The sequence below is a fragment of the Myxocyprinus asiaticus genome, chromosome 1 (genome assembly GCF_019703515.2).
Source record: "Myxocyprinus asiaticus isolate MX2 ecotype Aquarium Trade chromosome 1, UBuf_Myxa_2, whole genome shotgun sequence".
Taxonomy (NCBI): Eukaryota; Metazoa; Chordata; class Actinopteri; order Cypriniformes; family Catostomidae; genus Myxocyprinus; species Myxocyprinus asiaticus.
In genome coordinates this window covers 66,780,935-66,799,133 of record NC_059344.1, presented here as the reverse complement: position 1 = coordinate 66,799,133, position 18,199 = coordinate 66,780,935, and the positions used below count along the sequence as shown (strand labels likewise).

The 18,199-nt window shown below is 44.8% G+C and overlaps 2 protein-coding genes across 3 annotated transcripts in view; both read right to left on the bottom strand.

Moving 5' to 3' along the window:
* The window catches only part of LOC127447521 (adenylate cyclase type 4-like), a 43,093-nt gene that overhangs the window by 7,252 nt on the left and 17,642 nt on the right, over positions 1–18,199 (bottom strand). For both annotated transcript variants that reach the window (XM_051709457.1, XM_051709463.1), the window contains exons 7-21: positions 11,380–11,491; positions 11,116–11,243; positions 10,552–10,710; positions 8,816–8,972; positions 7,706–7,885; positions 7,563–7,597; positions 7,410–7,466; positions 7,274–7,334; positions 7,074–7,171; positions 2,211–2,295; positions 1,513–1,650; positions 1,325–1,405; positions 972–1,150; positions 575–659; positions 282–440 (exon numbers count right to left, since the gene is read on the bottom strand). In XM_051709457.1, the coding sequence (XP_051565417.1) occupies positions 282–440; positions 575–659; positions 972–1,150; positions 1,325–1,405; positions 1,513–1,650; positions 2,211–2,295; positions 7,074–7,171; positions 7,274–7,334; positions 7,410–7,466; positions 7,563–7,597; positions 7,706–7,885; positions 8,816–8,972; positions 10,552–10,710; positions 11,116–11,243; positions 11,380–11,491 (1,714 nt within the window). The remainder of the gene's footprint in view (positions 1–281; positions 441–574; positions 660–971; positions 1,151–1,324; positions 1,406–1,512; positions 1,651–2,210; positions 2,296–7,073; positions 7,172–7,273; positions 7,335–7,409; positions 7,467–7,562; positions 7,598–7,705; positions 7,886–8,815; positions 8,973–10,551; positions 10,711–11,115; positions 11,244–11,379; positions 11,492–18,199) is intronic.
* Positions 12,592–18,199, bottom strand: part of LOC127447729 (uncharacterized) — a 30,063-nt gene continuing 24,455 nt past the window's right edge. The window contains exon 2 of the mRNA XM_051709770.1: positions 12,592–18,074. Coding sequence (XP_051565730.1) covers positions 14,407–16,266 — 1,860 coding nt within the window. The 5' untranslated portion in view covers positions 16,267–18,074 and the 3' untranslated portion in view covers positions 12,592–14,406. The remainder of the gene's footprint in view (positions 18,075–18,199) is intronic.

Below are 18,199 nucleotides of genomic sequence, written 5' to 3'. Positions count from 1 at the left end.
TCAACTTTTGTTTGCTTTGCTAGTTTTGTTTGTTGTCAAATTATTTGTTTAATCCTCATGAAAATTACTGTTTTGTTTTTCTATAGTTATATTGTAGTAACAATGACTGTAGTAAAACCATGGTTAATAATTAAATAGATAAATATCAGATGGTATTAATGAATTCTACAATTAGAACTGATGTTAATAACAGGTGTAAACAGGGTCTGATACCACTAATGGGCAGTAGTGGGTCTGTGTGTGTGTGTGTGTGTGTGTGTGTGTGTGTGTGTGTGTTTTACATGGTTTGGGACGTCCTTTCCGATGAAGAAATCAGTGACATGTTCTGGCAGTAAAATCTGCAGGAGGAGTTTGTTGACATTCTTTGTTGTCTCCATCTCTTCGGTCTCTTTTTTAAAACGCTTTTCCAACAGGAACTCTGTCCGAGAGCCCAACTCATCCTAACACACACACATACATGCAAAACTATTGCTCAAATCACAATCATATGCATACAATCAAAACTGCAGTACACTTATTACCAAATACAGACACTAATACAGACATACAAACTCACTCACACTTACACTCTTACCTGTCGGACAAGAATAAGGGATGTCAAGTAGAAGATGACCAGCCAAATGCCTGACATGATCCTGGGCTCCTTAAGAACTCCCGGTCTAACACACACACACACACACACACACACACACACACACACACATTAATGTAATAAACTGTACAACAATTAAGCTGTTCATGAAGTTAAAATGCAAAAGAAATACAGATACAGCATCCAAATAATGGATGCAAAAGTTAATGCATTAAAGTCAACATGACATCAAACTTGAAGCTATTTACTTGTGATTATATATATATATATAAATTCCTAGTTTGACTGTGATTGAATCATCAGTGCACATAATTCCAAAGCAAAAAGTAAAAATTCAAAAATGCAGTTTATTAAAATGTTTGTGTGCGTGTCTTATTACATGCTGTTGTTGGTGTAGAGTTGTTTCATGTAGCACTCGGAGCGCTGTGCGTACACATGAAGGAAGAGAGCGAGGTAGACCACCACAGCGAGTGTGAGGAGGAAGACTTTAATAGACACACACACTCGCACAAACACTATCACACCCAACATCGCCAACAGACAACAATACAGATAATACTACACACACACACACACACACACACACACACACACACACACACACACACACACACACACACAAGATGAGAGTCAGATTATTAATACAAATAATTGACAAATGCTGAGTATGACTTCAAAATGAAATTATAACTTATTATGTGTTTCTAATATTGTCAACATGCTAAATCTCACCGGAACAGTGTAGAGATGGAGAGTGTTTAGTGCTGTTGCATTGTGGGAAACATTCAAGCAGATATCACCGGGGATAAAAACCTATGAACAAAATAGACAAGACTTCATAGAAGCAATCTGAATAGACAGTCCTGTCAGAATTACTGTAACTGTTTTTGAAGGTATTTTGTGCGTGTGTGTTCACTCACTATGTTGAGAATGGCCATGAGCAGTGTGATAAGCAGACATAGAAAAACCAGCAGTAACCGCAGTGCCGCCCTGGTGGCCACTCCATCCGACAGCTGCGACACCCAACGCATGCTGGGGGGAATCTTCGAGTCCCAGTGCTAAGACAAAGAGTAACATACAAATAACACATTATAGACTCTCCACCAGAGAATGTGTAAGGGATAATCTACGGCTAGGTGTGCGTTAAACAATTTAAATGCATAATGTGGAGGGAAAAATCCACCCTGACATGAAGCTGAGGTATTTCCTACAGTGCTTTGCAATTGATTTAAAGATGGCATTGCATGAATTGACGATGTTGAGTTTTGTGATGTGACGTTAATCAGAGACTTATCAAACTTGCTCACGTCTGGAGGTAGTTTGAACAGAGGCATAAAACTCTCACAATGTCTCATGTCTCAAGGAGGACAGCAGAGTAGGTAGAGTTGGTGCATTACTATAGTACAGTGAATAAAACTGACTGCAACATAAATATTTCTCTTTTTGTGTTGCACAGAAAAATAAAAGCATAAAAGGTGTGGAAAAACAAGAGTGAGTAAATAATGACAGAATATTCATTTTTTGGGTGAACTATTCCTTTAAAAACCCACATTGGTTGACCACTAATCTGAATTTTGGGGGAACATGTTCCTTAAGTGTCTATAGTGGTTACTTGTACCTTCAGGAATTTCGTGCAGACCACAAGAACAATCAATATTTGCACAGGGAAGGTCGAACCGTATGACACTGCCAATGCAAAATTCCTGTACATGCAAAGAGAACGAGAGAGATTTCTGCTTTACTACACTTCCTATTTTCATTTTTAAGACAGGTCAGTTTATGAAAGTATTTATGTATGAAAAGTGTTATGTAATGACACTTCATTACAGTGAGCAAGGGAAGTATGGGCAAATGTGGGTTAGGTTAAAGACCTCATGAAATGACATAAGTGCAATTTTCTTTCCTGAGTTGATGTATTTCCTATTGAAACAATTTTTTCCTATTTATTTTAAATAGCCAATAACCTTTTATCTGAAATCACAGTCATTTAAAACTACACTTGACAGCTTGTTTCATGGACGAAAGCAATGACACTTTCAAAATTATTAAATTACAGTCACTTTATTCACAACCAATCGACAATTGGGAAAATAACGAACGTCTAGGTTACTGTAAACATAACCCCAGTTCCCTGAAAGGAGGGAATGAGATGTTACTGTCGAATGACGACTAGGGTTGTTCCCGAGAGCCCCGATCTCTCTGAATAGTTTTCCATCACGGCAGTTTTGATTGGCAGATGTCTTTCGAACTCCCGCCTCCCATGCTCAGTGTGTGTATATATAAGGCCGGTCGAAAGACAGGCTAGTCAGGACTTTCGACTGAAGAGGCAAGAGGATCTCAAAAAAACCTTTTCAGAGGCAATCAGTATTGTGGCAAGGACAGGTAACGTCTCGTTTCCTCCTTTCAGGGAACCATGGTTACGTTTTCAGTAACCTAGACATTACTGTTACTAGACGTTACTCCCTTTCAAGTCGGTCAATTTGACGTTACTGTCAAATGACGACAAGGGGTCCCTATAGAACAGCGCCACAGTACTGATTTGGCTGTGCTTGCTCCCAAAAATATGGTAGACCGTTCACAGAAAATCAGTTTCCCCACATGAGTGAGGAAGAGTCCTAGACAATAAGTGGCACATAGTAACACTGCCATATTCTACCAATTTTCTCCAAAGAACTCACTTCAGATGAGATGATGAACTGTTTTGAGGGAGGACTGAATTCACAGTCCTTTGATCATGGTTATGAATGGGGCCACCCTATGGGGCACCTTAAATCAATATAAAGAAGAGTTTAATCTTCCTCTGTGAAATCTAGGAAAAATGCAATAAATTAAAACAAATCTCAGTAACTTGTTTTGATTGGCAGATGTCTTGTGAACTCCTGCCTCCCATGCTCAGTGTGTATATATAAGGCCGGTCAAAAGACAGGCTAGTCAGGACTTTCGACTGAAGAGGTGAGAGGATCTCAAAAAAACCTTTTCAGCGGCAATCAGTATTGTGGCAAGGACAGGTAACGTCTCGTTTACTCCTTTCAGGGAACCATGGTTACGTTTACAGTAACCTAGACATTACTGTTACTAGACGTTACTCCCTTTCAAGTCGGTCACTTTGACATTACTGTCAAATGACGATGAGGGGTCCCTATAGAACAGCGCCACAATACTGATTTCGCTGCGCTTGCTCCCAAAAATATGGTAGACCGTTCACAGAAAATCAGTTTCCCCACATGAGTGAGGAAGAGTCCTAGACAGTAAGTGACACATAGTAACACTGCCATAGTCTACCAATCTTCTCCATAGAACTCACTTCAGATGAGGTGATGAACTGTTTGGAGGGAGGACTGAATTCACAGTCCTTTGATCATGGTTATGAATGGGGCCACCCTATGGGGCACCTTAAATCAATATAAAGAAGAGTTTAATCTTCCTCTTCCTATTAAAGTGATAAATCAATGCAATAACTGCCTAACATTTCCGGGAGGCAGATAAAACATCCTTAGGGACCAACAGTCCCTCAGTAAATCTTTCCAGCTGTAACTAACTGCTTTGGGGAGTATACAAAAGGATTTATGCCACATGAGCAGTAAGCTGCTATGGTACTGAATAACCCAGATAAAAGTGTTTTAAAAATCGGAAAACAATCTTATATGTGGTTTAAGAGCGAAGCTGTAACATAAATTAAAGTTGTAACTAACAACATTCATGTCTTTAAGGCAACTGCTTCAGCACTACTCATTGTGAGTATGATAGCTCAATCCCATTTCACAGAAAGCACATGTGAAGACAGGGAGGAAACCTCTAGATTATAAAATCTAGCGAATGGGGAAGCCCAACTTGCTGCCTGGCAGATGACTGATAAGGAAAGACCTTTTACCCACACCCAAGAGCAAGACTTGCCCCTTATGAAGTGGGCTTTAACCCCCACAGGGCATTCCAAGCCCTGTGATTTGTATGCTAACTTATTAGCATCTATGACCCAATGAGACAGCATCTGTTTAGAGACTGCTCTGCCTTTGGATCGGCCTCAGAAACACACAAAGAGCTGACTCGTCAGCCTAAGCTGGCATGTACGCTCAATGTAAATGCGCAATGCTCGCACTGGGCAGAGCATGTGCAATAGACTTTCTTCCTCCGACTAAAAGGGAGGGGGAGAGAAAGCTTTGTAAAGTTATCACCTGTGCTCTGAACGGGGTGGATAAAACTTTAGGAATGTAGCTGAGTTTAGGCTTCAGAATGGCTTTTGAAAAGCCTGGACCAAACTCTACATAGGAATCCTCCACTGCAAGAGCTTGGAGATCTCCCACATGATTAACTGAAGTGAGGGCCAGTAGTAATGTGGTCTTAAATGAGAGAACACACAACTCAACCATTTCCAGCGGCTCGAATGGAGAGCCATGCAGAGCTTTCAGGACCAAGGACAGGTCCTATACTGGGACTGTAAGAAATTTCATAAGATTGTGCTTGCTTATCGAAATGCCTGCGACTGGGGTGCGATTTGCCGCAATAGCTGTAACATACACCTTCAGCACTGATGGGGATAAACCCTAACTCAAGCACTCTTGAAGGAAGTAAAGCATCACGTTTACAGAGCAATCTGCTGGGTTTCCTTTCCATGATGAACACCATTCTGAAAAGACTCACCACTTCAGTGCATACAGGCGCCTGGTAGAGGGGGCTCTGACTTCTGTGATGGTGTCAATCACTGTGTGCGATAATCCATCCTTTTCACCCGTGTTCCGTTCAACGGCCAAAGGTGTAGCTTCCACAGCTGTGGCTGTGGATGCCAGATGGTGCCCTGCAACTGAGAGAGTATATCTCTCCTCAGTGGGATTTGCCATGGTGGAGCTTCCAGTAGCTTGACCAGCTCTGGAAACCAGGGCTGGTTGGGCCATTTCGGCGAAACTAATAGCATTGCTTCCCGATCTTTTCTGATCTTGCACAGCACTTGGTGTATCAGGCAGATCAGAAGAAATGCATATTTGCATTTCTTCACTGGCCATTTGTGGGCTAAGGTGTCCGTTCCCAGCAGAACCTGGCTTAGTACCACCACTGGCACTGTGTGGTCTACCGGGAGGTGAACAGATCCATTTCCGCTCTCCCAAATGTCTCCCAAATTCTCAGGACCACCTGAGGATGGAGTTTCCATTCTCCGGGCAAACGCCCTGGCGCGAGAGCAGAACGGCCCTGTAATTTATTCGTCTGGGAATGTGAACTGCCTGGACCTATTTGAGATGTCTGTGACACCAGAGAAGACGGCATATCAGATTCAACATCGGATGTGAACGAATTCCACCTTGGCAGTTTATATGAGCCACCACTAATGTTTTGCCGTCTGGATAAGCACATGCCGATACTGGAGTTCTGGATGAAAGGCTTTCAGAGCCAGAGATACTGCCAGCAACTCTTTGCAGTTTATATGTCATTTCAGTTTTGCACCCCTCCAGGTGCCGAAAGCTGGATGCCCATCGCACAGGACTCATCAGCCCATGTTGGATCCGTCCGTAGTGACCACATTGTGTCTGGTCACTTGCCTTAGCGTGAGGCCCGTTTGATAAAACATGGCTTTCTTCCACTGTATCAGCGCGGCAAAACAGCGATGAGTCACCAGTAGGCGTAATTTGTCATGGTGCCATGCATTTCATGGCACTCTCGCACTGACCTAACACTGAAGCGGTCTCAAAACGAACCAATGAACGTAAGAAATGGTTAGAAATCATACGAGTTGGCTTCTATAACAACGTACAACTTTTACTCCCATGGAGAAAAATAAATGAACCAATGAACGAAATAAATCGTACTGGTTGGCTGGTACAAGAACATACAGCTTCTACTACTAAATTGTTACTAAAATCAACAATACGAACCATTGAACGCAAGAAATGTAAATTGTACGAGTTGGCTTGTAAAAGAAACGTACAACTTTTATTCCCATAGAGAAAAATTAACAAAATGAACGAATGTAACAAATGGTAAGAAATCGTACGAGTTGACTTGTAGAACAACGCACAACTTTAACTCCAATAGAGAGAAATAAACGAACCAACGAACGTAAGAAATCGTATGAGTTGGCTCGTACAAAAACATACGACGTCTACTACCAATGAGAAAGATTTAAAAAACGAACCAACAAAAGATTATATTACAATTGTTTCTACGTTTAAGTTTGTCCTAACCCAAACCTAAACCTAAGTAAAGTTTTGGAAAGGAGGCTAGCTAAAATCGTATGCCTGTATTGTATTGATTTGAAATTCTGTTTGTTGATTGGTCGATCTCTATGAGATAAAAGTCGTACCTTTTCGAACGAGCCAAGTCATAAGATTTCACACGTTTTCGCCATTTTGTACGAATTATTATGAGCTGTCATAAGACTATGTTGGATTGTCTCAAAGCTTGGACTAAAAGCCACAAAACTCCAATTGTCTTTTCATGGGGTCTTTAAATTTAAGTAAATTGACATTATTTAAATGTAATGAACAACACTGACTTTTGTGAGGTGAGCATTTGAACCACGAACACAGTGATGAAGATGATGGACAAACAACCGACAGAGTAGTGCAGCCCCTGGACATCACTTAAAGAATACTGACACACACAATCACACACAGTCAGAACATGAAAATAAAGCATGACCAACATGCCGTTATTGAATAAAAAGCCATATTTATAACCACAAACATTTCACACCTCTTTCTCCACCTGAAGATTATTGAAAAATAACATCAGACTGTTCAGCTTCACTCTTCTCCTGCAGAACGAAGAGACGATGTTTAATCGAAGATCATTTTTGACAGATTTACTCCGATGAGTCTTTTTCTCTTACCCTTCATCCGGAGAGTCTAATGTGTCTGTCAATGCATTTTCCAGCACTTGTGAAGACCTGAGAAAAGGAAATGAATGAGAATTAGATTGCGTGTGCTCTTTACAAGAACCTCATGCAAATCAGAAACAAACAAAAAGAATGTTTTATTTTCACCTGTGAATGTCCACAGCTGCTTGTGTGCTCTCAAGCTGACAAGAAAATAAATGAAAGACAGGAATGAATATGCTTCATTTATGTTTTAATGTGGACATATATGAAACTCATTGTTAAAGGTACAGTGATATTTTGACACTCACTGTTGTCGGCTGTGGTTGGCTGACGCTGCTGTGGGCAGTGGGCAGAACTGCAAGTGAGGTTTGTGGTTGGTTGAGCTGAGAAAACGGGTGAACGGTTTTCCAGGATTGCAGGTACTGCGACATTTTCACAGACACTCTGAGATGTCCGTTCTGTCTGTTGTTTACTTTCAGTTCATGAGTCTGCGAGAAACATGAGGTACAGACAAGAAAACAATCACAGAGCCGCCGTTAATGTCTAAATCATCAGTTTTTAATAAAAAAAATTAGTAGTTAAAGTTCACTCTATATTAAGTAAAATAACAATAGTGACTAACGAAAAATTAACGATCTAACAAAAATTCTTTATTAACCTTAAAAAAAACATTGTAACCACACTTACAAAAATCTAGAGTTTATGGCTAATTTACCACAAACGTGCCGCAAATTCGCCACTGATTCGCCAAATTTTGCTAGTCATTTTCACATGCAAATGAGTTTTGTGTCAGACTGTCCATTGTTGTCAAAGGTTTACTGCCGGTTCAACACTACCGGTGAAGAGCTGCAAACCTCTGGCAAACGTTTGCGGTGAATCACAAGCTCATTTGCATGTGAAAATACTGAGTTGCAAGTTTGCGTCTAGTTTGCCAGAACTCTAGACTGTTTGTAAGGGTACAGTTTCCAACAAAATATTATATTTATGATATACAGTTCCTAAAAACAGTAAAATAAACTGTATGTGTTTATTTTAATAAAACATTTTTAAATACTAATGTTATTGGCGTTGGCGGCAAATACGAAATTATCACAGTTTTTGTAAAAAAAAAAAAAATGTATAAAGGTATTTTGGCCAAAACAATCTTTACCATGGTGAAAGCAGGATATACACTACAAAATAATTTTCATAATTTTAATTGCTTTCTTATATTTCAGTTCAGTTTTCCTGAACATCCTTCAAACAAGAGAAATTTACTTAAAAAGCAAAATTGCGGATAATAAGAGACTTGTTTTCAGAGAATTAAGTTTATATTTCAATTCTTATTGACAAAATCTTCTTCTTGTTTTAAGCAGAAATCTAACAGACATTACTGAGGTTTATCTATGTGTTCAGTAACTAATATTAATAATAATCACCTCTGGTGTTGTATTTGAGGGGTTTTTGGAGTTTGGATCAATTACTAAGTATGTTTTCCTTCCCTTTAAACTAGAAACCCGACTCCCCCCATTTCCTTCCTCCACTTGGTATTGCCCATCCAGGTGACCCAATGTCTCCTCTGTGATGTGGACTCTCCTAAGATCGAAGATAGAGGGGTGATTTCTTACAAATTATCATACAATTTTAAAATAATAAACAGAAATGACTTTCTATTATCAAAATGTTCTGTTAAATTTAATGTGTTTAACATTATGTTGAACTCTTACAAACGTAACTGAAATCGCCTCAGTATTGGTGTTACAACATAGATTTATGATATTTCACTTTAATTTATGCTAATGTCAGTTAAGTATTACAATACAGATAATATGTACAGTATTATTTTTTGTCAGCTGTACATTTCTCCTACTTTAAAGCAGCTAATAATAATAATAAAAAAAGCATTTACTTACATTTAAATAAAAATTAATTCTAAAATAAAAAAATCAACTAATATTAGTCCAAAATGCATGGAACGATGCATACTGGAATTAGCAGACCATCCAGGCACCTTTACATATTATATTGGACTTTGATTTGGGACACACAGATTCTAACTAGTGGTCGACCGATATGGGGTTTTCAGTGGCTGAATTTTAGAGAGAAAGGTGGCCAATATATATCATTACATAAATAAAATTTAATAATTGCACATGTGATAAATGTACACAAACTGCAGATATTAAAAGCTAATTTTTTTTTTTCACTCAGTATTTACTCAAAAACATCTGAAAACATAACACGTGCACTCTGAAGTCCAGACTTCTGTTAATTGGGCAAGTGGAAATGTTTATTGGCTTATATATATATATATATATATATATATATATATAATATATTTATTACTTTTGTGTAAATAAATGTTTTTCTTTTTATTATTATTGATTACATTTTTTATTTAATTTGTATTTTTAATTTAGTTTAGTTATTTATCATTTTTAACACTTATTTATTTTAATGCATTTAATTTCTGATTTGAGCTTCACTTGATTTATGAAAGGTGCAATACAAATTATATATATATATATATATATATATATATATATATATATATATATATATATATATATATATATATTATTTATTTATTTTTTATACTAATGTTATTGGTGTTGGTGGCAAATACGAAATTATCACAGTTGTAAAATGTTTATAAAGATATATATATATATAATTTGTATTGCACCTTTCATAAATCAAAGCTCAAATCAGAAATTAAATGCATTAAAATAAATAAAAGTGTTAAAAATGATAAATAACTAAACTAAATAAAAAATACAAATTAAATAAAAAATGTAATCAATAATAATAAAAAGAAAAAAATTATTTACACAAAAGTAATTAAAAGATAAAATAAAATGCAAACCCAAAAGCAAGAAAAAATGTCTTCAAATGCTTTTTAAAAATGTGTTGCCTAATTTCAATTGGCAGAATATTCCAGACAATATCGAACCGGCCACATATAAGCAATGTATTGATCTCGTATTGAACTCTAATCTTGCATACTATTTATGATGGTGTGTCAGCCTGATATTTTGTTAAAAAATGTGAATAAAACCTGTATTTTAAGTCCTGTAATTCCCATAAACTGTCAGGAATTCCTACAAACATGTCTCGGTAGCAGAATATTCAGTCCTTACACTGTGAACAAATGAAAAACATCAACATGTCATACCCCGGCACTCCTCCAGATTCCATGTGATTGGCCAGAGTCACGTCATCTGACCAGACGTCATACTGCCATTTCTGCAGACCAATCACGCCGCAGAGCACGTTACCAGTGTGCACGCCCACTCGCATGTTGATGTTCACGTCCGTCGCTTCCCTCAGCTTACTGCAAGGGTCAAAGGTCAAAAATAACTTCCCCTCAAGGCCAGAAACATGTTTATAATGTAATACTAACATACAGAATACAGTGCAATATACCCTGTATACAATCTACAATATTAAAAAAGAACAGTCAGTGAAACAGTAGGCAACTCTAAACATTTTATAACCTACAGTACATTTTAGAAAATATACTTGGTTGTCAAGCATACAAAACATTTGCATACTGTGCATAGTGTACATGCTATATACTGCAGAAATAGTAAGAGTAGTATGCTGTTTCAAAAACAGCCGAACATGAATGCAGTACTTTTAAAATGTAAAAAAAAAAAAAAAAAAAAAGATAGAGAAAAAAACAAAGAAACAAAGTTGTTTGGAGGCAAGATGCTTTACAAATGAACACTGGACTCACTTTATGGCCGTGCACATGTCCAGACCCATCTGAACGCAGTTGCGAGCATGATGAGGGATTCGGTCTGGAAGACCCGACACACAATAATAACAGTCCCCAAGAATTTTAATACGCAAACACTCATTTTTCTACATGGAGAGAGAAACCAAGAAAACGTAGGCAAAGAGAAAGAGTATTTTAAAACATTAAACAGACCAATGCACGCCCTGTATATGGAAAAAACTGAAAATCAAACAGTATCAACAACAGAGAGCTTTCCTTCACCTTTGCAATGTCGTCAAACCTGCCGAAGAGCTTGTTGAGAATGACGACCAGTTCCTCGGGCGTGCAGGTGCTCGAGAGATGTGTGAAGCCCACGATGTCAGCGTACAAGATACTGCGAAAGATGGGACGAAATTACAACGGTGTGTGTTTTTACTTCATAACACTTAATAGAAGTGAACTAAAGCTGACAATGTGTCCCTTTGGCGATATCTTCATTTGGAAAAACAATTCATTTTAATAAACTCTAAAAATCCAAAAGTTATCTTTTAAGGTTTAGGGTTGGTAATTATTAACGTTATATTAAACAATAGAAGTCTATGATGCACATGTGTGTGTTTGTGTGTGTGGCTGACTACTTAATATATTTTATCATTTTAATAAGCTATATTCTGTGTACAAACATGTCCCAAAAAGTGAGCTTAATCTGACAAAACCTCCTTTTGGAGACGTCTGTGAAGGAGTTTGGTTGGTCTGTAGTCATTATAATTAGCTTTATATATATATATATATATAAAAAAAAACGTCATGGTTACTGGTGTAACCTCCGTTCCCTGATGGAGGGAACGAGACGTTGGTGTCGATGTAGTGACACTAGGGGTCACTCTTGGGAGCCCGAGACACCTCTGGTCTTTGATAAAAGGCCAATGAAAATTGGCGAGTGGTATTTGCATGCCACTCCCCCGAACATACGGGTATAAAAGGAGCTGGTATGCAATCACTCATTCAGGTTTTACGCTGAGGAGCCGATATAAGGTCTGGCCATTTCAGCGGGTAGTTCAGCGTTGTGGCAGGAGGGACACAACGTCTCGTTCCCTCCATCAGGGAACGGAGGTTACACCAGTAACCATGACATTCCCTATCTGTCACTCACTCGACGTTGGTGTCGATGTAGTGACACTAGGGGTCCCTATACAAAATGCCACAAGGCTAGACTGTGTTACATTGAACTGGCGGTGTGTGGTGGGCAGACTTGCTGTGTGCCTCATAGCCAGCGCACCAGGTCAACACGTAACCTCCCCCAACATAGTTATGAGTGTCGAACGGCCCTTTTTGGGGACAAGTCGACTACCCAGAGATAGAGACAGTCTTAACCCAGTCGTGGCCTCTTTCCCCTTCTCTTTTTCCACTCCCTAAAAAAGAAGGGGGATTATCCGACTGGGCCGCCAGGTCTAGTCGGGGGGTGTCCCTCCCAAGGGGAGGACACCGCGGAGACCACACCTCGCCCCAAGAGAGGGGGGGGGGATATTTAAGTGGAAGAATACATCACATGATCTTTCCAACAATGTGGAGAGCCTTCAAGGTAGATCCTGCCCCATGGGGGAGGAGTTACTACAACATAGAGACTGGGGCAGAGGGGCTCTGCCCAAGGAAGACGCAGTTTGCCAGCAGGGAAACAAACTAGCGGAAGATATAGATCGCATGGGGTTAGCCTTACAGGGAACCGCCACATGCGGAGCACCTACCCCAGAACCGGGCTCTTAGTTAGCGCGTGTACTGGGCCGGCAGCGAGTCCCTCCAAAAACTCGACTGCCACAGGGCTTGGAGGAAGTCAACCAGGGAACAACTTTTGTGAACACTACTGGGAATTAACAGCACACATCTTCAGCTCAAAAGGAGGTGGAAGGCGCTATGTACAAGCGATACACCCGGCCGGCTATCCCGGGCTTATCCACTTGTGTTGCGTGCCACTACCTGGGACGAAACCGGTTCCACCCGGAGGTTGTAGAACCTTGCAAAGGTGTTGGGTGTTGCCCAGCCCGCTGCTCTGCAAATGTCTGTTAGAGAGGCACCTCTGGCCAGGGCCCAAGAAGCCGCTACACCACGGGTAGAATGGGGCTCGTAGCCCTACCGGGGGCGGCATGTTTTGGGCGAGATATGCCATAGTTATGACATCAATGAGCCAGTGGGCGATCCTCTGCTTGGAGACAGCGCTTCCTTTCCGCTGTGCACCAAAGCAGACAAAGAGCTGCTCAGAGATTCTAAAGCTCTGCGTGTGATCCAAGTAGATGCGTAAAGCGCGCACCGGACACAGCAACGACAGGCTGGGTCTGCCTCCTCCTGGAGCAGCGCTTGCTGGTTCACCACCTGGTCCCTAAAAGGAGTGGTGGGAACCTTGGGCACATAGCCCGGTCGGGGGTCTCAGGATCACATGAGAATAGCCCGGACCGAACTCCAGGCATGTTTTGCTGACAGAGAACGCTTGCAGGTCACCTACCCTCTTGATGGAAGTGAGCGCAGTCAGGAGGGCAGTCTTCAAGGAGAGTGCCTTAAGCCCGGCTGACTGCAAAGCTCAAAGGGGGCTCTCTGTAGACCCTGAAAAACTACAGAGGTCCGATGAGGGAACGAGGTGCGGCCTGGAGGGATTCAGCCTCCTGGTGCCTCTTAGGAACCTGATGATCAGATCATGCTTCCCTAAGGACTTACCGTCGACTGCATCGTGGTGTGCTGCTATGGCAGCAACGTACACCTTCAAGGTGGAAGGGGACAGCCTCCCTTCCAACCTCTCTTGCAGGAAGGAAAGCACTGATCTGACTGCACACCTCTGGGGGTCTTCCTGATGGGAAGAACACCACTTAGCGAACAGACGCCACTTAAAAGGCATACAGGCGTCTCATAGAGGGAGCCCTAGCCTGAGTGAACGCGTCCCGTCCAGGGGCCAGACATGGAGATTCCAGAGGTCTGGGCGCGGGTGTCGGATGGTGCCCCTTCCCTGAGAAAGAAGGGCCTTCCTCAGGGGAATTTGCCCGGGGGGAGCTGTCACGAGGAGCGTGAGGTCCGAGCACCACGTCTGGGCGGGCCAGTAGGGTGCTTACCAGGACGACCTTCTCCTCGTCCTCCCTGACCTTGCACAGGGTCTGTGCAAGCAGGCTCACTGGGGAAAACGCATATTTGCGAATGCCAGGGGACCAGCTGTGTGCCAGCACGTCTATGCCGAGGAAGGCCTCGGTGAGGGCGTACCAGAGAGGCAGTGGGAGGATTCTTGGGAGGCGAACAGGTGCACCTGTGCCTGACTGAATCGACTCCAAATCAGCTGGACCACCTGAAGGTGGAGTCTCCACTCTCCCTTGAGGGTAACCTGTTGTTACGGCGCGTCCGCCAGAGTGTTGAGGTTGCCTGGGATGTGAGTGGCTTGCAGCGACTTGGTGCTGCTAACTCCGTTGGAGGAGACGGCGGGCGAGTTATGACATACAGCGGGAGCGCAGACCGCCTTGGCGGTTGACATATGCTACCGCTGCCGTGCTGTCTGTCCGAACTAGCACGTGCTTGCCCTGGATCAACGGCCGGAACCTCCGCAGGGCAAGCAGAATTGCCAGTAACTCGAGGCAGTTGATGTGCCAACGCAGCCGCGGACCCGTCTAGAGGCCGGTGGCTGCGTGCCCATTGCCAACAGCGCCCCAGCTCGTTTTGGAGGCATCTGTCGTGACCACGACGTGCCTGGAGACCAGTTCTAGCGGAACACCTGCTCGTGGAAACGAGAGGTCGGTCCAAGGGCTGAAAAGACGGTGACAGACCGACGTAATGGCCACGCGGTGTGTCCCATGGCACCATGCCCATCTCGGGACTCGAGTCTGGAGCCAGTGCTGAAGCGGCCTCATATGCATCAACCCGAGCGGGGTGGCCACCGCCGAGGATGCCATATGCCCCAGGAGCCTCTGAAAATGTTTCAGTGGAACCGCTGTTTTCTGTTTGAACGCCTTCAAACAGGCCAGCGCCGACTGGGCGCGCTCGTTCGTAAGGTGCGCCGTCAAGGAGACTGAGTCCAACTCCAAACCGAGACAAGAGATGCTCTGAACCGGGAGGAGCTTGCTCTTTTCCCAGCTGACCCGAAGCCCTAGTCGGCTGAGGTGTGAGAGCACCAGGTCCCTGTGTGCGCATAACCCATCTCGAGAGTGAGCTAGGATTAGCCAGTCGTCGAGATAGTTGAGAATGCGAATGCCCACCTCCCTTAACGGGGCAAGGGCAGCCTCTGCGATCTTCGCAAAGACGCGAGGAGACAGGGACAGGCCGAAAGGGAGGACTTTGTACCGATACGCCTGACCCTCGAACGCGAACCGCAGGAAGGGTCTGTGTCGAGGAAGGATCGAGACGTGAAAGTACGCATCCTTCGGGTCTACCGCCACGAACCAATCTTGATGCCAGACGCTCGCTAGAATGCGTCTTTGCGTCAGCATCTTGAATGGGAGTCTGTGTAAGGCCCGGTTCAGTACTCGCAGGTCCAAGATTGGCCGCAACCCACCGCCTTTTTTCGGTACATTGAAGTAGGGGCTGTAAAACCCCTTCTTCATCTCGGCTGGAGGGACAGGTTCTTTCGCGTCCTTCCGTAGGAGGGTAGCGATCTCCACGCAAGGTAGCAGTGTTTCCGTCTTTCACCAAGGTGAAGTGGACACCGCTGGACCTGGGCGGATGCCCGGCGAAGTGAATCGCGCAGCCGAGTCGGACGGTCCGAATCAGCCCTCGTGACGGACTGGAAAGCGCAAGCCATGCGTCCACGTTCCGCGCAAGGGGGACCAAAGGGACAACATCCTCGGATGTACCGGCAGGTGGGGCCTCGCGGTGGGGCGGAGCTCGAGGTGCCACACCACATCGTGGCCGTGCTGAGTCCGAGGACATTGAAGCACTTACCTGGCTCCTTGTGACCACCCCCGGAACAGCCTGGGACGGGGGAGGAAGAGACCTGTCCTCGTGACCCGTGGGGACTGTCACATCGGGGGCAGATTTGTGCCACAGCTGGGTGCTCAGGGCGGGGAGACCGCCGCTGGAGCGCCAACCTGCCAAATGGAGTGGTGGACGGTGGTCGTGATGCCAGCCGTACACACCGGATATGTGACCCAGGGAACAAGGAAACCACTCTTGCTGAGCTCTTGAGTACTGCAGCCACTTGAGCATGCAGTGCAATTAAATGCAAAAGGTAACAAAAAGATGAAGATCTGCTTACCAGCTCCAGAGCAGCGGGTTTTGTTGTCCCTGGGTCGCCTGTCTCAGGGGTGCTTCGAAGACCTCCGTGGGTTCTTCGGTGCCGGCTGTGAAACGGGTGGCGTTGGCTTCCTGCGGTGGGCTCCACGCCGGGGCCGGGCTGGAGGGGGGGCTGCGGCGGAGCCGGTGCAGTCACCGCAGGGGGACGCCCTCGGCGATGAGTAGATGGGGTGCGGGATCTTGAGCCGCGCCGGGGCAGGATATGCCGGCTAGCATCCATCTACTGCTCTACCATCGAGAACTGTTGGGCAAAGTCCTTGACGGTGTCGCCGAATAGGCCCACCTGGGAAATGGGGGCAGCAAGGAATCGTGTCCTGTCGGCCTCACCCATCTCGACCAGGTTGAGCCAAGGTGGCGCTCCTGGACCACTAGTGTGGCCATCGTCCGCCCGAGAGACCGCGCCGTGACCTCCGTCGCTCGGAGAGCGAGGTCAGTCGCCGAGCGCAGTTCCTGCATCAATCCCGGGGCGGAACTACCCTCGTGCAGTTCCTTTAGCGCCTTGGCGGACTTGCAGGAGAGCCATGGTGTGCAGGGAGGAGACGGCTTGTCCAGCTGCACCGTAGGCTTCAACTGTCAGAGATGATGTAAACCTACAGGCCTTGGACGGGGGCTTTGGGCACCCGCGCCAGGTGGCGGCGCTCTGCGGGCATAGGTGCACCGCGAGCGCCTTTATCCACTGGGGGATTGCCGAATAACCCTTGGCCGCCCCACCATCAAGGGTAGTGAGAGCGGGGAAGCTGAAAAGATCGGGACCGGGCAGTAAAAAGTGCCTCCCGTGACCTTGTCAGCCCTTCATGCACTTCCGGGAAGAAAGGAACGGGGCGGGGCGTGGCTTTGAGCGGCGCCGCGAGCCCAGGAACCAATCACCGAGCCGCGAGGTTTCAGGGAAGAGCGGTGAAATCCACTCTAACCGACGCTCGCGGCTGTCCGGGAAAGCATGTCGTCATCTCCGCGTCAGCCTGTGACTGGGTGATCGACCCCGAAGGGAGGAGCCCAGCTGAGGCTTCCGACTGGACGAGCCCGCTCTCCGATGCTGCGCTCGAGAGCTCATCACTTTCGCGGGCTCCAAATAAGAGGTCGAACTCGCCATGAGACGAGTCGGCAGACTCACCCGGAAGCCCGCTCTGGGCAGACGAGCGTGCTGGGGAATGTGAGGTCCGCGGGGGGATACCCGGCGGAGGCGGTCCCATTGGGGTCCCCAAATCGCCCCCAGTGCTAGCCGCGCTGGCCTCAAACCCGTGGGTAAAAGGACCAAGGCGGGAGCCTCTGGGGTGGCTCGCTTTCTTACGAAGGCGAGCCGCGACCGCAACGTTGCCATGGACATATTCTCGCAATGAGAACGTGACCATCCACGAACGCTGTCTCCGCGTGAGCAGTGCCCAGACACGAAAGACAGTGATCGTGACCGTTAGAAGGCAAGAGATAATGAGCACGACCAGGAATAACACACAATCGGAAAAGCATCTTTAAAAAGACGCGTCTTTAAAAAGACGTTCCGTGTGTGCGCTCTTTTAGAGAAATATATACTCTTTTAGAGGGGAAAAATGCTCCTTCAGAAAATATACTCTCTAGTTTTTCTGCCGAAGCACCCAGGGGCGTTCTCTGCAGTGCACCAGTGCAGAGGAGGGAGAAGCCGCTGAAATGTGCCGTCAGATCCAGCAGGTGAATGAACAGTAGTATTCAGCTCAGCGAGCATGACCGTTCGGCTCCGAAGAGAAAATCTGAATGAGTGGTTGCATACCAGCTCCTTTTATACCCGTATGTTCGGGGGAGTGGCATGCAAATACCACTCGCCAATTTTCATTGGCCTTTTATCAAAGACCAGAGGTGTCTCGGGCTCCCAAGA